At 47.7% G+C, this 23,152-nt stretch overlaps 2 protein-coding genes across 7 annotated transcripts in view; both read right to left on the reverse strand.

The window, feature by feature from the left end:
* The window catches only part of zbtb16b (zinc finger and BTB domain containing 16b), a 21,139-nt gene extending 17,641 nt beyond the window's left edge, over positions 1-3,498 (reverse strand). The window contains exons 1-2 of one of the 2 annotated variants that reach the window (XM_076036372.1): positions 3,284-3,498; positions 854-2,070 (exon numbers count right to left, since the gene is read on the reverse strand). In XM_076036372.1, the coding sequence (XP_075892487.1) occupies positions 854-1,989 (1,136 nt within the window). In that variant the 5' untranslated portion in view covers positions 1,990-2,070; positions 3,284-3,498. Of the gene's footprint in view, positions 1-853; positions 2,071-3,180; positions 3,204-3,283 lie in introns of those variants that run through there. The other variant, XM_076036373.1, reaches the window with a different exon arrangement.
* A 2,212-nt stretch (positions 3,499-5,710) lies between these two features.
* ncam1b (neural cell adhesion molecule 1b) overlaps positions 5,711-23,152 on the reverse strand; it is a 64,747-nt gene continuing 47,305 nt past the window's right edge. For 3 of the 5 annotated variants that reach the window (XM_076036358.1, XM_076036360.1, XM_076036359.1), the window contains 8 exons: positions 22,792-22,962; positions 21,940-22,068; positions 16,861-16,985; positions 15,812-15,992; positions 12,606-12,804; positions 11,181-11,297; positions 9,263-10,270; positions 5,711-7,728 (listed from right to left, as the gene is read on the reverse strand). In XM_076036358.1, coding sequence (XP_075892473.1) covers positions 7,608-7,728; positions 9,263-10,270; positions 11,181-11,297; positions 12,606-12,804; positions 15,812-15,992; positions 16,861-16,985; positions 21,940-22,068; positions 22,792-22,962 — 2,051 coding nt within the window. In that variant the 3' untranslated portion in view covers positions 5,711-7,607. Of the gene's footprint in view, positions 7,729-9,244; positions 10,271-11,180; positions 11,298-12,605; positions 12,805-15,811; positions 15,993-16,860; positions 16,986-21,939; positions 22,069-22,791; positions 22,963-23,152 lie in introns of all 5 variants that reach the window. The other 2 variants (XM_076036361.1, XM_076036363.1) reach the window with 2 other exon arrangements.

The following is a 23,152-nucleotide window of genomic DNA, read 5'->3' on the forward strand; positions in this document are numbered from 1 at the left end:
ACCACCGCCATTTAAAGAAACAACGTTATCAAGGAGCCGAGGCGTCTCTGGCGAGAGGCTCCCCGCTCTGACGCAATGGTGTGCATGTCAAATAGCCCGGGACACTGCTTGTTGTGTGAGGCGCGCTTCTGCACATTTCATCAGACAGAATTTCAAATAAGCCCCCCTTTAAAAGGTCCCATATTGGACCCAATTTCAGATCTTTATTTTTCAAACCAGGCTCTCCAGCCGAGCGGGCGTTGCGCGGTTAATTATCCCCCAAAAACAACGCAGCCGCGGAGACGGAGCTCTCTGGGTAAAATAGAAATTTTAGCCCGGCGTTTACGGCATTCATCCAACATTTGTTGGCTTCCTGCTAAAGCCGATGCTCCGTTGGACCTTTGCACACACAGGCGGCGGCTGTGAGACACCGGTCCCAGAGGGAGGACCCAATATCTGGCTGGGTGTGGGAGAAGTGTCGGCGCCCTTTGTGACATCACAAAGGGTCTGATTTCTAGAACCAAGAGTCTAGAAAGTCGCTGCGAGTGAAAGGAGTGAAGGCTGGACTTTACTCATGATGGTGGGGGAGGCTAAAGAGACACACTGGTGTTTCTTGGTACCACAATCCTTGAACGCTCCCGAGGCAGAAGTGCTCTCTCAGGGAATAAACGTCCAGGTGTTCCTGGATGGAATGTCCACTATTTGCCTGCAAGTATTTGAATACTTTTGTAGGGCACCAATGTCCAAACAGGAAGGTTTTTACTTTTAGTTTTGGAGCCGGGGCTTTAATTAGACTTTGGACCTCAGCTGTGAGTGGCTTAAAAAAAAAAAAAGCTGGTTTGTGTTTCATTGCGTTGTGTTGCGTATTGTCTACCTGTGATGCTCCATGGCCTGCCTGCTGTGCAGCTGCAGCCCGCACTCGCCGCAGCACTGCTGGCCCTGCGCCTGGCCCTCCTGCCTCATGCCGGCCGCGAACTGGCCCAGCCGGCTGAGGAGCTCCCGGTGCAGCAGGCCCTGCTGCAGCAGACCCCCGTAGGCCCTGGGGTCCAGGGGGACGGCCAGCGAGGGCCCCACCGACACCGGCACCTGCACCTGCAGCGGCAGAGCTCCCTCGATCCCCGGCTGGCCCGGCGCCACCGAGTACACGGAGGCCAGGTGCTTCTCGGCCACGCCGGGGTAACAGTCCAGGGAGTTGCCTCCCACTGCCACCACCTGCCCCGCCTCCTCGGGCCCCGGGTGCAGCTCCCGGGCGCTGGTGATCACGCTGCCCCTCAGCGGTGTGCCGGGACCATCGTCCCTGGTCGTGTCGGACGCGCAGCTGCCCCCGCCGGCGCTGGACGACCTCCCCCCCTCGCAGCCGTTGGCCTCGTCCACCTGCATGTTCTCCGACTTGATGTCCCTGTCCAGTCCTGGGGACGCCGCGTCCTCGCCGTCGGGCCTGGGGCTGGACGAGTCCGGTTCTGGCGTGCGCCGGCGGTCCGTCATGTGGTAGAGCGCCAGGTGGTGCAGGGCGGTGGGAGCGCCGTGCTCGGAGTGCTTGTTGGACATCAGCATGTGCCTCCAGTGTCGGGCCCGGCTGTGGTCGCCGTGCTCTCCGCCGCCGCCGCCGTGGTTCCTGGCCACCGCCACCTCCTCGCTCTGCTCCGCCTGGATGGTCTCCAGCACCTTGAGGCACTGCTCCTCCAGGTACTCGATCTCCAGGATCTCGGCGGCGTACAGCAGGTCGTCCAGGTCCTCGGCGGTGGCCTGCAGCGAGGCGGTGTAGGCGTACTCCAGGATCTGCTGGAAGGTCTTGGGCGAGAGGAAGTCCAGGGCGTAGCGCAGGCTGCTGCGGTGGAAGAGGATCTCGAACATCTTGCTGGTGCACGCCAGGACGGTGCGGTGCGCCGGGAACTCATGGCCGTCCACCGTGATGATGACGTCGCACAGCGTGCCCGACAGGCGCATCTGGTTGGCCCGCTGCAGGAGCGTGCCGGGGTGAGCCGGGTTGTGGAGCTGGAGCACGCCCATGTCTGCCAGACCCGGACGACCCGCGCATGAGGTGTGGCCGCCCCGACTGCTTCACTCTGCCCCTCGGCTGGTGCTGTAGGTCTGCCGTGTTGAGAGGAGGAGATCGTTAGTCGGCCAAAGGACTAATAATTTGACGAAAAAAGACACTTAACGACGCCTCAGACTCAACACAAAAGGTGCAATTTTTTTATTGATACCAATGAGTCCAAGGACGACGCATGGTTGAAAAGATCAAACATAACAGGATATATCAATCTCAGTAGGTTCACCCCCACGTGGCAGAGTCTCGTTTGATCATTCAGATGAGGAATCAAAGGCTTGACAACAGGTCGATGAGCGAAGAGCAACAGTTTCCATTGCAGGTGATCAGTCTGGGGGTCTGTGCGAGCTGCGAGCACGTCGCCGTAATCATGTCTGCATACTGAGAAGTGATGCTTCAATTCATCACACACGCTGACACGCACGCACGCACCAACAGGTAGAATTGTCATTAAGGGAGGGAGAAAAAAAGCCTCGAAGGGCTGATTGGTTCATTAAGTCGGCGCACGTGCGCTGTTAGAGGTCTTAAACACAATTAAAGGCGCTCATCGAAAAATCCATAAAGAAGTTCTAACAAACTATCCGGTCTGACAAAGGCGTCGGAGGGGGAGGTAGAAAATAATTTTTAAAAAACGCGTATTATTATTATTATTATTTTTTTTTATAACGTTCTGAATTTAATTCTAGTGAACGTTTTTACGAGGGCTCCGGATCGACACCCGCGATCCGGAGCCGAAAGCGGCGGCGGCGGCGGCGGGTCGGGATGCTGACAGGCTGCATCCTCAAGTCACCGCAACATCGGAGCGCATCAGGTGCACACGCACGCACGACATCCACCTCTGTCATCCAAACGAGCTGTGACAAACGAGCTCCCAGCACCGCGACGCTCCGAGGGAAGGAGAGGGAACCGCTTCATCCCAAATAGTCCGCCGATGTCGCGCTCAATTCTTCTTCTTCTTTCTTTCGGTCTTTCTTCCCCCCCCTCTCCTAGCAGGCGCAATCAAGTTTCACAAAATCCCGTTTCCGGCTGCGGCCAAACTTAAAGTATCGGTCCGCACGTGCGTTACAAAAACCAGACGGCATCAGCCCGACGTCAGTCAAAACTGCCATTGTTTTAAATGTGAGACATTTAGGAGGAGAAATATTAGTCACCTTCTCCTCATCTAACCCGAAAAGTAGTTGATTTGAGCGGAGGGAGCGCGATAAAATGGTGACCGGTGGGAATAAAAGTGTCGGCTGTCACAGTTGCTCTCACCTCTGTGTCTCCGAACGTCCTTCGCCGATTATCCATGCAACATCATGCTTACACATTTCACAGTACCCGCTCCAAACTCAGTCCCTGCTCTGAGTAAGCAAATCATCGCCCCGCCGCGACAGTCAAATCAGCGAGAGGAACGAGACGCTTCCGCCCACGACTTTCAAAATAAAAAATCTGACCCGTGAACCACGTGTTGAAATGTGTCCTGAAAGGAGTGTGAGCAGGGTGGTTTTTCAATTTAGTAATAAAAAAGTGGGAAATAAAGATATTTCCAATTAGTCTGTGGGAACTACTTTCACTTCCCATATCTTCATATATTTATTTTTTCGACTCAATTGGAGATTATCATTGATTTTCTTTTCCTTTCTTTTTGTAAAGTGTCTTTGAGGACTTTGAAAAGTGCTCCATAAAGGGTAGATTTCCAGACTTGCTTGTTTTTAGACACCATTTTAAGTTGATCAAAAGTTTAATCAAAAAAAGATTGGGATGGACTTTTCACGCTTTCACTAGTGTGCAAAAGACACAGATTATTGTTTTTTTTTTTTTAATGGTAAAGTTAATTTTGATCTTAAATTACTGGTATTAAACGTAAGGAATAATAATATCCAGTCTTACATGTATTTTGTCTGTATTGACTTTAGATTTAGTATTAGTCTCACAAACAATGCCGGTTGATATGGTCGGTGTAGATGTAGGTGATGTTGCTAACACTCAATAAAAAGCTTCTGTTTTATAGAGTTCACAAAGAATGTACAGGTTTTTTTTATTTATTGTATGTAAGTGGTTTAAACAAGACCGTTCACTTTCCTCCTTCTTTCCTCATGGAAGCTAAAAGCCATATCGGTTTACCATGTTTGTCTTCAAGATGTGTTGTTATGGTCTTATTACGATGACAAACTACTCTGTGTGGTTGAAACAAAAGCTGTGGGCCCGCCTGCAAATATTTCTGTAACTAGCAAAGCCCAAGTTCTGAATGGATAAATTGTCGTGCTCGCAGTTTTCCCCGAAAGGCTTTTGATACGGTATTGACTGAGCAAGTACCCTGTCATTCCCGCTAAATCTGTAGTTAACTGTGATGAGCTGTGGGATCTCTGCCAGCGTTACTGTGACACATTTGATAAACTGATTGTTGTTTCAGTGTTTTCATTTGCAGCCGTTTTAATTTGGGGGAATTCACCGAGGACCCATTTAGTGATGAATGAACGCAATGCAGGGGAATAAATGAAAATATCTCCCTAATCACTGCAGCAGCTACGTGTGAAACAGCCTCAAATACAACTTGTAACGACTTGAGGACAGTATTTAATCATAAAACGGGTTCAGCGATCAACAATCTCCGCTGAATTCCAGAACTTCCACCTCCCCCTTTTGTTTCCCCCCCTTTTCCACCTTTACTTTGGAGACGACTCGGGGCCACTTCCTGCGCCCTTCCGCCTGCCTGCTTCCGGCTTGACCTGGCTGCTGCTAATCGTTCTCGCGGCGACGTCACGGCTGTGAATGATCGCCCTGTGCGGCTCGGTGTCTGTCCGTAAAGGCTGCAATCAGAGACATCTACAGGTCACATCAGCTGCCGACGGCCCAGACGCACTGTGACCGACGCCGCTTCTCCACACAGCAGAAAAACCCGCTGCTGAAGATGCGGTCGGTCGGTCGGTCGGTCGGTGGGTGAGACGCGGAGCCGCGCCGGGTCACCACCACCGCCGCCGACACTCTGTTGACAGCGTTGCTGCTCTGCGGCTCCATGACACATTAGAAGGAAGGAATGGCACAGCTGCGAATATCGGCTCCTCACTTTGCACATAGTGTTTTGACATCCGATAGCCTGGAAGTATTGACCCCGCCGTCGCACAAACACGCATTACGTAACACGTGTTTATTTGCCCCCCCCCCCCCCCTCTCCCGAGCCTGTCATTTATCTGTACTAGTAGCTTGAGGAATTTTTCAGACTCAGTTATAACCTGTTCGCACTGTAACCTTTCTCTAAATAGTCCTGTTCCCAATGACATGGCGAAAGCAGACAGGAGGATAATAACACCCCCAAAAAGCAGACTTTGACTGACACCTTGTGGCCAAAGTCGGTCACAGCAGGCGGCGGAGTCAAGACAGGACACGGGTTCTAAAAATAAATAGAGAGGAAAAGTAATTGAAACGTAAGACAAAATGGGCCAGGACGACTTTAAATTTGGAAACCTTTTTTTTTTTTTTATTTTGCAAATGGGTTAGCACTCAGACTGTACACAACAGACGGTTTTCTGAGTTTGACCCACTAAAAACCAAAAAGGAGCATCCAGAGACCAGGGAGCAAGGTGGTCTGATAACAGCACGAAGTAGGGGGGGGAGGGTCCAAATCAATTAGCAGATGTCTTGACAAAATTTCTATCATCTAAAGCTTGTTTTGTCACATTTTTGTTTTCTTTATCTGTGTTTTTCTTTTTTTTCTTTTTTAGAAAAGTCCAGTTTTGGGGGGACCACCCTGCTTCCCGCCGGCAGCATCCTCAACCTTTCAGTTGCTCTGGTGAGTGTTGTTGATTTATTTATTTTTTTTGGTACAAAAAGACAAGAACTGAAAAATAAAATCCAAAGACAACATTACACAACACTTTAAGAACAACCAGAGGAGGGAAATTAAAAAAAAGAGAAAAGAAAGTATGTGTATCAATGCCAAAACGAGGCCAAAAGATAACACGCATGAACTTAATATGAGATATGATATCCCCCCCCCTCAAACAAACACGGGCACGTCTATCTGCCTTGTAGTTTATATGTTAAAGTACTGACTGGAATCATGCCAAGGCTCAAAACACCTTCCATCACTACAGCTGGCAATACATAGTGCTGTGACCAGAGACAGACAGTTTCATATATTACACGTGTTATAATGACCACTGTAGTCCATTTACCATAGGTTTCCTCTAATTGTAATTATTATACAGTATATTCAAATAAAAAATAGGCTAGATCTCTCACGACAAAGCTATGCAGATTATCATAGAATCTGGTGACAAGACAATCTATCGACACACAGGCACAGTGCACAAGTTCGCAGGCAGGAAATGGAAAAGAAATTTTAGTCATTTTTAAATTGTACAAAATTTTTTCCAACACTTTAAAATGTTTAAAACGTCTTTTTTCTTTTCTTTTTTTCTTTTTTTTTGCTTCAGAATCACAAATTAAAATATGAAGCCAGACCTTTGTTCCGCTGTAATCCGAGGAGTGAATTATCTGCTGTAGTTGCCTTTTCCCCAAACTAGTGTGTGGCGTATATTTAGCACAAGATCATGAGACGTTTGTTTGATTTGTGGGTATTTATCAACCTTTGGTCAGATTCAGCGGTTCGCCACATCCCTCCCGCCCCTTTTTCTGTTCAGTGAGCTGCCCTTCTGTTCTTTTTCAATCAATTGCTCTTCATCAATGAACAATGTTACCTACGGCAGCGGCAGACTGAATACATGTGACTGTAACTTCAGCCAAATCTGCTCTGATTGTGAACACTGCAGATGTGTGACTCTCCCTCTGTCTTCCTGCGGCTGGCTGTGGGCTCGCGCTTCTGTTTTTTGTTTTTGTTTTTTTTGGCTGTAAACAAATTCCAAATGTCATACTGGGGTCTGCATTTAATCGATGCCAGCGTATCTGTGAGAGATGACACAGCCTAGAACGATGTGAGTGAATTCATGAACCTTGCAAAAAACGAAACTTGTGTAGCAGCCGCTTGCAGGTCAGACATGCAGAACAAGCAATTTCATTGGACGAGCTCCAAAATGAAAAGTCTGGAATTCTTAAAAAACAAAAACAAAACAAAACAAAAAAATAGCAAACAGCTTTACATCAGCAAAAATGAACATGAAAATAAGAAAAATAATTTCTGTATATATAGTCTCTCTCTTTTTTCTTTTTTTTTTTTTTTTACATTTCTCATAATCCACACTTACTTGTATGCCATCGCAATTGAAACAGTAAGCACAAGAAAAGTAGAGTATAATCTTATATATTGACCAAGCAGTTATTTTCATTTTCAGAGGTTATTCTTTTCATTGACTTTGCTGATTAAATAAAATACCGATTAAAAAAATAAGATAAATCTCATCTAACCTTTCGATCGACTCTGTGGGCGTAGGTGGCAGTAAACGTTTGAGGGATGGAAGCGGCTAAGACGCACATTCGCGTGCACCCTAACCCGACCAAGGTGTCGTTTTCTAGTGTGTGGCTATCAAGGGCCCTGGAAATCAAACCCTCTGCGGTGTTTCTCACTCCATGCTGCCAAAAAGGAAAACAAAAAAAAAAAACATGTTGGGTTGGGCTGGGCTGAGGTTCCCCCGGTCCATCATACTTTGTTCTCTGAGGCGTCTGTCTGTATGACACTGTTGTGTTCCGCTGTGATCTCCGTCAAGGCATTAGACAAGTCTGCCTCCCCCAGTTTGCCTTTCTCATCAGAGAAAATCTTCCTGCAGTGGAAAATACAGACAGAGTGCCAGGTGAGAAAACTTGCTCGCACTGTGCGGAAACGCACCACACTGATGTCACCCAATATGTAAGAAGACGCTCTTGTCGGTCTAAAGGTCTTTTACATATTTCTTCACCACCTCGACGACACGTAAGTGAAAGTATCGACCGCGCTGTCTGACTTTTGCAAAAGGAACCGCCTGACTGCTGTCGGTGGCAGTGCGACGGGGACGGTTTGTGAGCTCTGGCCTCGTGCTATGTGACACCCATGTTTGTCTTAAAGCAGCACAGTATCAAGGTCCCGAGCAGGAAAACACCAGGGTTGCTCAGGGTTTGGGCTACATTCAGACACACAAAACATTTTACTATTAAAAAAAACAGCCTCCTTTAGATGCCTTTATTTGGTAACTCAGCTGGTTCCATCAGCCTGATGTCTTTCTTAAGATACGAAAGGTTTGACGCTGCCATCTGGTGGTCGATAGGGTGTAATTCCCCAGGACTGCCAGGGTGCAAACCTGGAAAGTATTGAAGCTTTTGACCGTGATGTTGTTTTTTTTAATGATAAGCGTGCCGTCACTGTTTATATGACCGTCAGTCTGTGAAGGTTTAAATTGAGTTTGGTTTCCGTTTTCATTTTTCTAACTGGTTCAAATAGTGTAAGATAATCACAGATTTAAGTAGGTGGGGAATAATAACCTAATTATTCCAGAGGGGTTTTTCTTAAATGCGTTGTTGAGAAGGAAACTGTGCAAAGTGATCAGTCCCTTCAGCACTTAAAGGCCCAGTGTGTAATATTTAGCAGCACGTAATAGCACCAAAGCACCGCTGTGACACTCGCCAACACTTCTCTCTCGCTGGCAAATTCAATTTGGAACATAACGCGTGTTTATATCCGGTTCTCTGATGTCCCTCCCGCCTTGTCTCACATCTTTCTCGTGCGACTTGTAAAATCAGGGGAAAAATCCTAAAACCCTGAGCAGATTCAGGTCCTGGGCCACTGAACAAGCACGATGGCCGCCATATAAGTCGCCCTGTTCTTTATGCAGATGTAATTTAGCCAATGGAAACAACACAGATTCATTTTAGTCACTGGATACAACCAAAACATGTTTTTATTTTATTTTTTTGCATTTCATGCCAAGAGTCCCACTGAAGTGACACACTGGGCCTTTAAAACCTTCTGCTGTTCAAACTGACTTCTGACTTTTGGATGCAACGCCGGCGTGCTGAATTTCCGAGCGCATGTTTCTAAAAGAGGCTGCGTTGTGGTGAATGTTGCAAATCCGGAGAAACCAGAGAGGTTAAAAAAAAGGAGGGGGAAAAAACAACACATCATCGTCATCATCATCATCATCATCATCAGCACAAGTCATCGCACCCTACTCGTATTTATCCCAGTCTCATTACCACAGTTTACCATTACAATAGTCTATATTGTGTGGTCAATGGCAAGATGTGGTGGTGAATGGATGGGCATACAAGTTACACACTTGCACACGCACAGACACACAGATAAACCTCTAGAGGGAGCCGTACTCATCGTTGACCGGAGGAGCAGTCTTGGCCAGAGTCTCTGAAGCTGGGGGGGGGAGGTCTGCTCCCTCTCCATTGGCCAGGGAGGGCGCGGGGGGCGGGCTCTCTAAGCTAATCAGGTCTTCGGGGATGGCCGAGGGCGTCTCCGTCCCGTTGGTCAGCTCCAGCTCAAAATCGCTGCCCCCGTCTCCGGTGTCGAGGGCCAGCATGTCGTACGCGCCTGCGAGCGACATCAGCAGGTGGTTCGAGGCCTCGGGCAGGGGACGGGGGGCGGCGGTGGGGGCCAGGATGGAGGTGATGGGCAGGGGGGAGGGGACGTCTGCGAGCATGGGTGAGGGACCTACAGCCTCCGGGACACTAGGGGCAGCGTGGTGGCGTGAAGAGGAGGACTGAGGCGCGGCGGCGGCTTTGTCAGGTCGGTCGGGGTTGGACCCGGGGTTCTGCGCCGGGGGCTCGGCGGCGCTCTGCTGAACGGGGGGCTTGGAGACGGGCGGGCGCGGTGCCGGTTTCTTGGTTTCGAAGGAGGGCGAGGAGTAAGCGGAGGAGGTGGCCAGCGGAGACACGGGGGGGCTACCTCTGGCGTTCAGGGCCGCCAGTTTGGGGGAGTGTCTGCGCTTGGGAGGTATGGGGGTCTCCGGTTTCTGGGGCGGGGCGGTGGCGGCGGCGGCGGTGGCAGTGGGGGGAGGGGGAGCGACCTTTTTGCCTTGCTCCTCCGCCGAGCTGCTGCTTCTTCTGGGCGCGACTAACTGGGGGGCGACCTTGGCCTCCGTGAACGGCGGCGGGGCCGAGGGGTCGCTGCTGGACTCCGGGCTCGGGGCCGGGATGGGGACGGGGCCCGGACAGAGGTCCTGGGGCTCGTTGGCCGGGGTGGACAGGCTACACGTGAGGGTGGTGGTCTCGCTAGAGGGGCTGTCCTGAGCGGGGTCGAGGGTGGCGGTGGCCGTGTCAGAGTTGGTGGCTACCGAGGAGGAGAGGGCGTCCAGGGCCAGGGCAGCGGTGAAAGCCGCCAGCCTGAGAGAGCAGGGGAGAGAACAGAGACACACAGACTAGACACCGGGGTGACTGTGACAAGAGGAAGGGTGGCCTCGCACGAGGGCATGCAAGAGAGGGACTTAGTCACTGAGACTTAATCACAGAAACACACGAAAAAGCAAATATAACGAAAAGAAGCAACAGTGGAACAGCTAAAAAAAAATTGTAAAGCAGGACGTCATGCTGTGAGTGGACGTTCAGGATTCATTCCACACACACATACATACACACACACACATACATACACATACACACCAACATGAGTTACACCCACTAAACAGACTACTGTACTGAGACAGAGCCCCAGTCTCCCCCGCTGAGAGATACAGCACCACCTGCTGGGGGGGGAGGGCGTTAAACAGTACCAGCGACATTCTTCCACTATGATTTTTTTTAATTTATTTATTTATTTTTATTTATTTATTTTTACTCTCTGGGTTTGCTGAGGTGAGCGATGGCACCGCTGAAGGTTGTTCGAATGGCTTTGCGTTGTGAGTTGACCACACTCACGCCTCACTCGCTGTCTCTGACTGGTATTGCTTCAACCTCGATACGATGGAACAGAAAATCTCCCGACGGCCGGGGAGAGAGAGAGAGAGAGAAAGAGAGAGAGAGAGAGAGAGAAAGAGAGAGAGGGGAACACCAAAGTGCACTCCTTCCCTTTTAAACAAAGGAAGCGAGGAACAGAAAAGCGACACGCCTCAGTGGACTCCACTCAAGAATGAGCGTGTGTTTGCTGTCAGGGGTCGAATTATCGTTTCCCGCCCAATGAGACGGAGTTTTGATTCTTTGGAGTGGAGTGCAATGCACGACAGCTCGGAACACTCGAAGCGGGAGGAAGAGGAGGAGGAGGAAGAGGAGGAGAGCTGTGAACCCGGCGGCTACTCACTCTGGCTCGGTGAGGGGCGTGGTTTCGTTGGGCTCCGTGGGCCCCGCCGCGTTGTGATTGGCCGTGCACTCGTCCTCCGTCCGGACCTCCACTATGGGCTCCTTGGACTCATCTTTTCTGCGGAGGGCGAGACAAACACTCGCTTTGAAACTTTCCCAAAGGTCAGTCGCCGTGACCTCAGCCGATAATGGGAACATAGACTTAATTAAAAAAAGTAGGGAAACCAGTGAGAAGAGGTGCTTGTGCTCGCCCTCCTACACAGAGCTCGTAGCTGAGGCGTCGCTCAAATCAAAGCCACCTCCCACTCAGAGCAATTTTTGAATCTGCCTGTGTGTGTGTGTGTGTGTGTGTGTGTGTGTGTGTGTGTGTGCGCGCGTACAGTGCTCACTTTAATTCTAGTGCCACTCACACTTTTGCTGAGGTTCAATTGGAATTTTACCCTTGTATGTTATTGATTTTTTTTTTTCTAGGTGCATGAGGTAAGAGAGAACTGAAGCTTTCTTCACACCTTCACCTTCCACAGGCACAATGCTGTCTTATTCTCGACAGCAAAGTTCACCTCTATTGATTAATGAGTCTTATTAACCGCTCAGCACATAAAGCTCTCCGGTTGGAGGCCCAGCAAGCTGTAAAGAGTCTGTTACTGTGTGGGGAAAAAAAACTATCATTGAAAAGATCCGGAGCAGAAAAAATGAGAACAGCTTGATGGAGAAGAAAAATACCTGGAGGACATTTGGCAACCCAGATTGGAGGCTCCAGACCAGACAATATGTTCGTTTCTATTTAGTTTTATCTTGATAACTCAATTTCACAGTTAATCAGAAATCACTGATGGGAAAAACAAACAGGGTTCCTAAGTGAAGAAGGGTTTTTTTTGTGTTAAGAAACATCTTTAAAAACTGCCGTCAGAGACCTTAGCATGCTGGCTAACATTAGCATCCTGGCTAACCAATGTGCGCCGAGCTACGGTGGCAGATTGTAACCATGCATTGACGCCGCCGCCGCGTTTTGCTTTTGATTCATGCGTGATAAACGCTGACCGTTCCCGCGGAACACTCGTCAGTACTAAATGGGATTCGGGACGACTTTTACGTATTCATAAAATGTGGCAGCCAGTGGGAGCAGAGCGACGTGGCGGCGTGTGATCAGAGGCCTCGTCAAGATTACCGCGCCGCATGACACGCACCACGTGGCGCATACTAATAGAAGTCATCGCACACTGGCTGCTTTTCAACTCCCAAATAAACACGATTTATAACTTCCGTGCCAAAATATCTGAAAACTTCCTTTCCAGGAAACCCCGTTGCTGTTTGGGGGGGCGGGGCGGGGGGGGGGGAAATCCCAATTTTGGGTTGTGATTAGAACAAAAATTGCTGCAGGTGAACAAAGTGTGTATGAAAGGGTTTGTCTGACACTGAGGCTCACATGAACGCTGCCTTTCCCTCCTCCAAGTTGTGTCCTTTGGTCCCGGTGCCAGACTTGCCGCAGAGGCACATGATGAGGCCGCATTTGTTGACAAAGTAACATGTGACATCCACCGCCAGCAGCAGGAGCACAAACACTACGACGAGGATCCCGGCCCAGAGCATGACACCCATGGAGAGCGCTGCCTCTTCACCCAGATCTGCCAGAGACGGAGAGAGAAAGGGGGGAACAAAAGACAGAAGCGGGTCTGACACTTTTCCTTTTATATACAAAAAGGGCTCAAGAAATACCAAAAAAAAAAAAAAAATTAAGGACCACTGTACTGACTGGCGCTAAGCTATGCTAGCCACAAAGGATTCAGTCAAACGGAGAAAAACTTACCTGCTGCAGCTGCGACACGTTCTAGCGGCCTCGGCTGCTGGACTGAATCACACTTTAAGGTTGTTTGGAAACAATTTAACCTGGGTTACATTTGAATTACTGTATGATCGGGTATTTAGTTGTTTTTGTTTTAAAAAAACCCAAACAAATCAGCAAATACAACATATAAAACTGTTGTGAGTCATCGGCCGTCCAAACCTTGTTTTTATTCAACGCTGAAAGTAACAGTAAACACTTGTAATTGTGCGCATTGTTGCGCGGGTTGCAGCGGCGTTCCCGTGTGACAAACACCCACATCGGAGCTCATAATGACTTTCACTTCACGAGCTAAAGGTTAAGTATGTTTTACCCAGTCGAGCCGTTTATGTACTTTACAGTTTCTCATCCCGCTGCGGCGGTGCGTGGCCAGCACTTACAGCGGCGCCTGTGAGTAATGCTGCACTTTCTTTTGTTTCATTAAATGCCGTCGTTTTCTCTCTCTGAACGACATTTAGACTGCGTTTTTTTTTTTTATAAACCAGATACTTGTGAGCAGGCGAGTAGTGACTGATATTTCAGAGATTTTAGAGAGGAGGCTGCAAACAGCTAAATCAGCCAATCTCCCCCCCCCCCCCCCACACACACACACACACACACACACACACACACCCCGACCCCCCAACCTAATTTGCATCCATTTATTATATTAGCAGCATTATCGGGGCAAAGTATCCTGGCTGCGTTCAGACTGCAGGTGAATCTGATTCAAATCAGATTCCTTCTTTGAATCCAATTTGTCCACACTGCTTTTAGCAAGTGTCCAAATGGGATCTGGCTCTGTTCAGACTGCGCCACATTATTGACCCATCTGACAGGTTGCTGTAGCAACGATGTCGGAGTGGAGGCGTCGTCCAGCGCGTGTAGTGTGTGATGTCATATAATTGTGACAGCGGCATTTGTTGGGTCCATGCCCAAGCTTGGCTTGAATGGAGCTACAGTATCTCCCCACAGACTGATGAGGCAATGAGTTTCTTCCTCTGTCCAGGGACAGAGTTCTGTCTGCGCCATTATGTTACCTCTCAGAGGTGGTTTCAATCCGTTTTGCAAAAATCGGATTTCATGTGATTTGTGACTGTTCAGACTACAAGAGCCATCCGGTTTCAATCTGGATGGGCAAAAAAAAAAAATCTAATTTCAGCTGGCAGTCTGAACTTCTAGAAGTAGAAGTAAAAACACCTACGTGTAAAGGTTAGACGACAGGTCAACAAAAAGCACTGATTCTGGGAGGAACAAAAGACAAAGGAAAACAAACCCGAGGCTATTTTGTGTAAAGCCTGTTTTAATTTTTACTTGACTGCATAAAAATAAACATAACCTTTAAAAAAAACAAACCAACCCGATAATTAGCAGGTGAAGAACAGCAAGAGAAGGGCGTCTGAAAGAGCACCTGACGTTATGAATGTATAAAAACAGATATGTTGCGAGTGATCATGAAAAACTTAAAAAACAAACGGAAACCTGACCCTTTGGGTGGAGTCAGGATGCATGCAAACAACAACAACAACAACAACAACGACACTCTGAAACTGACAGTGTTGTAAACGTACATCGGTGGACCAGTGTGATTATTACAAACGCCCTCCGGCAGGGCCGCCCTCTCATAGTGTTAAGTGTTACACACATGTACAGTGCCTATGCATACTTTGTGAGCAATTACACAATATATTACAGTGACTTAGCCTTTACTCTGCTCTCGGTGCATAAATATCAGATTTTTTTTATTTTTATTTAAAAAGACTCCACTAAAGATCATTAACACTCTTCTCTGCTGACTAGTACTGACACCTAGCTGCTCTCACGGCCATCTGCAGCGAGCCCACAGGTTTCACTCCTTTTGGTTAAACACGTCCGTCGGCTCCGAGTGGCCGCGGCCGGCCGCTACGAGAGCAGGGCGAGCGCGATGAGGGAGGCGATGAGCGGCGCCAGCGTGCACGTCACGGATGAGCAGCCCTGAGTGGCTGAGGGGACCAAACACCACACACACACGCACACGCACACAGCGGAACCGCAACGCAACCACGATGGACGAGAGGCCAGAATGCAAATGTTCAGGTGGAGTGCGGGAGCGAATGTCCAGGGGGGGGGGGCAGGGGCCGGGCAACACAGCAGGAACACACACACCCACACACACACACACACGGAGAAAGAGAGAGAGAGACAGAGAGAGAGAGGGATGAGGGAGAGGGAAGATGAGAGGAAGCAAACGGGGAGGGAAAAAAAAGGAAAAGAAGGGTGGGGGGGGACAGAGGAGAGAGAAAAAGAGAGAGAGAGTGAGAACGTGTCAGGTCTGGAAAATCAAACGTGAGCAAGAGAAAAGCACGATCACTGAGGGGTGAAACTGGAAAAAAAAAACCAACAAAGCCAAGAGGAAGAGTGTGGTGAGTCAGCGGTGGGTGAGAGATGCTCGCGCTGTGAAATGAATCGGGGGGGGGGGGGGAAATAACGTTGGAAGACAAAGACAAAGGTGTTTGTGGCGTCTCGGCGAAGCAGCCCTGTGACTGATGGCCTCTGCTAGTTCTACTTCTAGTTTGTTTGTTGTTTTTTTACACGGCTGACAGCTTGAGAGTGACTGTTAATGGCTGATTACGGAGGGCAAGCGCCTGTTTATCAGGTGTTATGTGTTTATTAGGTGTCAAGTGTTCAAGTGTTCATTAGCACGAGCACAACCCCGGCTGTGCAGAGCACAACCTCGGGTTCGGGTTTGGTTTTAGTCGTCGCTCAGATATCAGCTTTCGCACCCGTCTTTAGTTGCGGTTAGGCAGGGGGGCGTGGCCTGCGGAACCTACCTGGGATGGCTTCCGGCTTGGGGGCCGTCCTGAGGGACACGGTCGCCGCCTGCGACTTCCCCTTCTCGTTCTCCGCCACCACCACCACGTCGTACTCGGTGTCCCACTGGAGCCCGCTGAGGATCACGTAGTCGCTGTTGCTGGGCATCCGGATCTCAGGTTTCCACTCCGACATCTGCTGCTGCAGAGGGAGCGCACAGTATTTGTCCGACCGTCAAAAACATTAGGCATTTTACCTGAGCACTAGCTGACATTATTATATGATGTGCCAAGTGAGGACAATCATTCAAAACAGATTCTGGTTTTCTGAAAGCTTAGCAGTAAAGCTTAGCTTGCAGTCTTTGTTTTCTATGTAATGGAAAGTGTGTGCTCACATCACCACAACCCCTGTTATTGTCCTAATTTGTCTGTATGTTTGTGCCATGAAAGTTTACACACACACACACACACACACACACACACTTGACCAGGGGTGGGCAAATTGTTTGACTGGTGGGCCCCAAAGAGTTTTAATATGTGACAGAAGGGCTGGAGCAGGAGCAGATGGATGGAGTGGTTTGGTGACCCATTTCATAGGAGGAAAAATATATATCATGAGATGTGTAGGAAACGTGCTTCCATGCTAAATGAAAATGATCAAAAGCAACAAAATATCTGTCTTTGAAGCACCAAGGTATTGAGCTCTTTACAGAAATGACTCTTAAAACACTGAAAAAATGGATGAAGTACAACTATTTTATGACTTACTTACTATTGATATAATTACTTCAAAGTTCGGCGGGCTGGATTAAAAAGCTTAACAGGCCGCATATGGCCCCCGGGCCTTAGTTTGCCCACCCCTGCACAAGACTATGGATGGAAACTAGCTGCAAGCTAAATCAATCCAGAATGTTTACACTAATGTATGTGTTCGTTAATATATTATCCCGATTAAATAAACACCTAGCTACAGATACAAAGACAAAACAGACTCGACTCTCTGCGTAAGTAGACAGAACCGGACACTTTCTTTCGCACTGGCTCGTTTTCAGCTTTCATCTCAAACTTACGGGTTTGTAGCGGACCAGGTAGTGCAGGATGGCCGAGCCGCCGTCGTCCTGCTTGATCCAGTTCACTTTGAAGGAGTTCCCTTTGGGTTGGATCCTGCCATCCAGCTTAGGAGGGTTTGGATATCCTGGCAGGGGCACATTCATCGCACATTTTCAGTTTAGCGGCAGTGGAAATTTCACAGTCAGACCTTCCAAATGAGTCAGAAACCCTTGATTAGAAGTGTGAGTCCGAGGTTAATTCCGTTGCCACTCGCCTCATATCAGAGAAACTAGGTGCGTGTGCTCTTCTGGCTGTGATTCTGAATCAGTCATGCACGGAGAAAAAAACAGGTTCTCTGTCAGACTGAGGTGTTTTTGCGTTGGCTTTTCATTTCGCCGCAAGAAAATCGTTGAAATAGACAGAACTTAGATTGTGTGCTAATGCGAGGAACACAGGGACGTCTCTGTCTCGCCTGTTTTCAGTGTGTTGCACTGCTCAACAAACCTCCGTTAGCATAACGCCTCTCCTCATCCGTTCTTCCAGTTCACTCATCGCCTGCTTTTAATTGTGCTTGGATACGATTTGTAGCATCCTGCCCGCCCTGCCATGACACATCAGCTGCGTGCAAAGCTGAGTCTGAGGAAACAGACGGATCCTGCATAAATTCGTCTCTCTGTGTAATCAACTTTTACAGCTGGCATTTTTATTTTTACAAGGCGGCGCCTTTTAGATTCTGGTACAATCAGTCGGATTTATTGCTGTAAAGGTTCATTTGGTGTGAGTCTTTCCAGTGAGCAGCAACTAGACTCTTTGAGCTGAACGGAACAGAACCTTGAATGGTGTTGCTGGGAGGCACCAGTGGTAACACAAGTATTTTTATCCAAAACCACTGCAGGGGAGAAAACAACAACAACAAAACCCTGCTTCAATTGTAGAACCCAATTCACACGTGATGTTTCCATTTGTCCATTTATCGTCCGCAACCTCATATTTTAGTTGAGCACTTTTGTTTTGACGCAACAAATCAGATTTCTGTTGTTGTTTTTTTGAACTTCTTACTGGACCGAGTTCAGCAAGAATTTGTGAATGGTCACACATCCAACACCGCTGACGCCTGTGGTTCTCCGCAGGGCTGCGTCCTCTCTCCACTGCTTTTATGACACTCACTTTTCCACTGGGCTGAGTCTGGTCACGACTGTGCCCTACCAGCGTGTGTTAAGTGGTGGTATGACGATAACCTGGACCTCAGTGTGACTAAAACCCAAGGAAACAATCAGTGATTTCAGCAAGAGTAGTTCTAACCTTGAGGCCAGAGTTGTACACGGAGCAATCAGGGTCAAAATCGGAGAGGCGTATAAACTAGCTGGAGTGTGTTTGACTCCAAACTCTGTTTTCTAAAAACACCTCGGTTACAACAGGAACAACACTTGACCCTGACGGTGAATTCTTCCACACTCTCTCGGAACATTTCATGCAACTTCTAGCATTTTCCCCCAGGGTCTTCTCACTTTTACTTTTTATTAGCTGGTTTTGTGGATTGTCTGTGAGGGATAATGGCCTCTGCAGCACTGTTAAAGTCTGCTGGGAGATTATTGGTCACCAGCTGACAGACATGAGCTCCCTCTGGAGGAAAGCTTGTCGGCTGGTCCAGAGAGCTCAACAAATTGTGCATGTTCTGACTTGTGAATTCTGCTCAAAGTCTCGGAGACGGCGTTCCAGATCCCTCCATTCAAAAGCAAATAGATTTGAATGGAAGTGAATTTAATTGAGAACCATGACTCCAGACTCCGCTTTGACACTGTTAACCTCTTCTCCTCCCTGCTTTTCGGTTTCCTTAAAATCTCAGCCAGTTCATGAGGTAAAATTGGCCACTGGATGCAAAATCCTTCACAGTACGACGCATAATTACACATCAGATAAATGTGAATCAAACCATGACGAACTGACCCAATCAGTACATGGAATGTGTAGAGGTCCAGACTCTCATGAGGTGGATAAAGCATTGTTTTTCCCTTTTTGAAAAGAGTAGAAAAAAATGGAATAGCAATGAATCTATGAAAGAACACCAGCCTTTTAGTCTTTGACCAAATAAAAGCAGCCCCAGTGGTAAAAGGGAAACCATTAAGGAGCTCTGTGCCCTCAAAATAAAATACAACCCAGGTCTGAATAAACCCAGAGATCCTAATTCGATTTCAAAAGACATTTATTCACAGTATTTTTTTTAAGCTGAAGTCGTGGCTGTGGGCTTCGCAGTAATGCCCCCAGCTTAGCAGCTACATTGAAGATTTCAGCTTATAGAAGAGTTCAAATAATGTGGACTTAATTCAAACACGGTATCTTTGGATTTCTGGGATTTACAGAGGCTTATGCCGTGCAAGCTTTATTGAGCCACTTTGGACTGATTTCTTTTTTTTTTGGTTGTTTATACTGATAGAAACCTATAGAAGACCTCCGATGTTGTAGAACATATGAAATAATTTTACAATGTTGCTTTCAGTTTGGAATTTTTAAAAATCCTGTCAATTAATAGGTGTACGGAGGAGCTTGTTTTCAATACCCTTTGAGGATGTTGCGTCCTCGGTCTTATTTCATCCTGACCTTTCAAAGTCTGCTCGCCTTTGATTTCTCTGTAACTGCGAAGCGGCTAAACGAGCCTCAACAATGACTCAATTAGGTGAAAACAACCACAAAGGCCGAAAACATGAAAGTCGGCGTTGGCTTGACTGACAGCCCGGCTTGACTTTGAATGACAGACGTGTGGTGAGACCTGTCAAAGTTAGTTGACTTTTACCCTGGGGAACTTTTACCTCAGGATTTAGACAATGAGCTTAGCGCTATTGGGGCTAAAGCTGTAGACGGGATAGCTGTTGCTCTCAGCAATGGAAAATGAAGAACCAGAGCAAACAATGCAGGTATGTGTGGTTGGCACTCGTTAGAATTTGTCTGTGATTGAAGGCAACGGTTAATTACAAGCTTGAATGGTCGCAACGCCCCCCACGTATGGAGCAGCGCTAACTGAATCCCTTTGGGCGGCGTGTCGAAGCTATTAAGACCATTGCACTGATCCTTATATTTAGCCGTTATTTACAAAAACGAAAGCTCTGGTTCTGTCACATATCCTGCTGAGGCAAACGTCTACTTGACTATAATATATATTGGAGTTAAAGTGCACATGGAGTGAGAGGGCGGTTAGGGGCTTTGACTGAAGGAGTCTAGAGGAGTTAGAATCCAGGGAGGGTTTTTTTTTTTCCTCCCAGAAATCTGCTGTTACCTTCGGCTGTTTGGAGAGACATCATCAGAACCATGCAAGCCAAGTAAGGGTCATAGTCACATGGCATGACATGACATTGAGAGGTGGAAAGAGTGGAAAAGGTGCGTGAAAGACAAAACAGAGTGACAAGTGGGGAAAAGACAAAACAAGGCAGAACAGCAACAAAACTCGGCGTCTTCATTAAAAAAAAGTGAAGTTGACTTCTTGCAGCAGCATTATCATAAAACTTTCTCGTAAGCAAACAAACAAATTAGTGGATACCAACTGGCCTACAGCAAGAGCAAACACTGCTAAACTACTGCCGAGGAGTTGCAGATGGAGAGTTCAAGGCAAATATGCACAAATCTAACTGGTTAGGTTTTTTACATGCAGGGAAAGTCTCTTCTACCCGGGGGCTGACTGAGAAGTAGCGTCTACAGGAAGCAGACAGAGGCAGGGAAACGGCGGGCAAGCGTTGCATCGCGGATCAGGCCGCAAGTTTATAGCTTCTATTAAGGTGCAAATGTTGCTGTAATCCTGCTGGGATGACGGGGGGTTATCACGCAGGAGGGGCAGACAACTAGAGCAGCGAGAGCTAATCGTCTAGAACTCCCACTACAGAACAAACCTGCGTCCTCAGAGTAATAATGAAAAAGGTCATCTAGGAATATTAAGGAGACATCAGACGTGAGAATCAGCCGCGTAAACAATCCGTCACCCATCCTACAAAACACTTCACTGACATGCCTGGCAAGGAAACTGCTGTAGCAGCTTGAAGATGGTAAACTGGCGAAAAATTAAACTTGAATTCAGTCGTTACAATGTGAATACTTTTTCAAATAGAAATTTGCCAAACAGTGTAGCAATTCTGCTCCTTCTGCAAATGCTTTAAAAATAATAAATTAAACCCAAATGCAAAATAGTAAAAAGAGAGAAAAAATCTTCATGTCATTGTCATATTAATACATTGAGCAAACATAAATCTCTTTAAGAACTAGATGTACTGCATTACACCTCTATAGACTGTATATCATTTACACCATTAGGGCGAGTTGGCTAATTTGACCATGTCCCCTGGTGGTAACTGAGTGAAAATAAAGTGATTTAGCGTCTTGATGATTATTGCACAGAGAAGAAACGCCAGTCTAAACTCAAACTGGTATTTAGAACAACTTTTTTCAAAGTGAAGCCACTATATAGTGGCTGTTTCTTCTTTCTGAACCAACAGAGGGAGCCAAAAACTAAATAATGGATTCAAGCGTCCCCATGCATTCAGTATATATAGATGAAAAAAACATTTTGTGCTGAATAGAAAGCATAACCAAAGACTTTTTCTTATTTGGATTGCTTATTCATAAACTCATAATGAATTCCATACTCCAGAACTGAGGATTTTAGATGATCCTTCACATTGGTAAATGTGTGATGAGGAGGCGGAATCAAAAATGAAAGCTGAAACGATTCGAATTCTTGGTTTTTAAACTGCCTTCAGCACAATTGCTCTTTAAAAAGATGGGAAAAAGTAGAGCTGTGTTAGTGGCTGTGGTCAGTCTCACTCCTTGACAAATCAGCAGGGACAGACCGAGAGTGAAATGTCTTGGAAGCCATTGTGACGCCGTCTCAGCGGCATCACTGCAGACTTGTGTGCAGCTGCCCGGCAGCGTGCAAAGTCTTTTCTTCGCAAATGTTTTTTTCTCTCTCTCTCTCTCGCCCCCTATCAGTAAATGGGATCAGCAGCTTTTTTCCCCCCCCAAGCGCGACTCCAGGTAACGCTCTGATAAAGACAAAGTCAAGAGGCCTGCTGAAGCTCTTCGGGTGTGCTGCCGAGGATGAAACCGGTGCCACTTACTGACGGGCTCGGTGCTGAAGAAGTGGGCGGGGCTGCTTTCGCCTTCACCCTTGCCGTTGACGGCCGACACCTTCACCTCGTACTTGGTCTCCGGCTTCAGGCCCTTGATGGTCACCTCTCCCACGGAACCTGTGAAAACACATGGCAGGCAGTACGTTCCCCCGCGTTCCCTGCTGTCATAACCTTCAGCGCTCCCGTCGGTGACAACAGCCGCTGTTCAAACAACTGCGGGCATAATTAATCCCGTCGCAACGGAATGCTGATTAGTTTGATCATCCTTTGTTGACTAAATGTTTAAACAACAGATGAGTGTATTTGGAGACAATCCTAAAAAACGAGGGACACAACTTTTAAAGGTTCCATAAATTTCTTTAATTAATGTTTTTAATGATAATCTTTTCCTAATCTCTTAGCGAATTGCCCAGAAAAGAATTAAATCCATCCTGTACTTATTGTGCTTGATTCTCCTTTTTAGAAACCGTGCACTGGAACCGTTTAGTGAACTGGCCCCTTGTGACGTCACAAAAAGCCATGACTTGAGACATGCCTTGTTTGTCCTGACCCCCACAGTCTGCTTTTTACCTCCTTCCGATCACAAAGGTTCGGTATTTAGGGGTTTACTCTGAAGATCTCGTTGAGTTTTCTCTGGCTAATCAATTGTGCGAGGCTTCTCCTCCGGAGTCCATAATGAAAAACAAAGCAAATCCAATAATGCCGTAGTTTTGGATGTCTGAGAAGTCACATCCATTGTCCCTTGCGCAGCTTAACGTTTCATTATTGGCTCCTTGACGATTTCATACAGAAAATATCAGGATATCACCCCCCATCCCTCATCCCCTCATCCCCTCTCACCATCCTGGGTCTCGTGGACCGACTGTGTCCAGACGCCCCGGCCCTGAACTCTCCAGTGTGCCATGTAGCTCAGCACGGGGACCCCTCCGGTGGACTCCGGCTCTTCGAACTGGATCTGCGCCGTGGTGGAGAAGGGCCTCACCTCGCTGATGTACGGGGCCGATGGCACCTCTGTTAGGGGAAGGGGGAAAAAAAAGCGGTGTGACAACACAAAGAGATTGCTCCTCGGTGACACTAAAAAGCCCTGACGGGTGCACTAAATCACAAAGCCCACCAAATAACATAAAACAGGGAGCCGGTTTGATGAAGCGCTTACCGAGAGAAAATGAGAATTGCACACGCGTTCGGGTGCTTCGACCTC

The sequence above is a fragment of the Nelusetta ayraudi genome, unplaced genomic scaffold, assembly GCF_046127955.1.
Source record: "Nelusetta ayraudi isolate G7.1 ecotype Tasmania unplaced genomic scaffold, CSIRO-AGI_Nayr_v1 ptg000048l, whole genome shotgun sequence".
Lineage (NCBI taxonomy): Eukaryota > Metazoa > Chordata > Actinopteri > Tetraodontiformes > Monacanthidae > Nelusetta > Nelusetta ayraudi.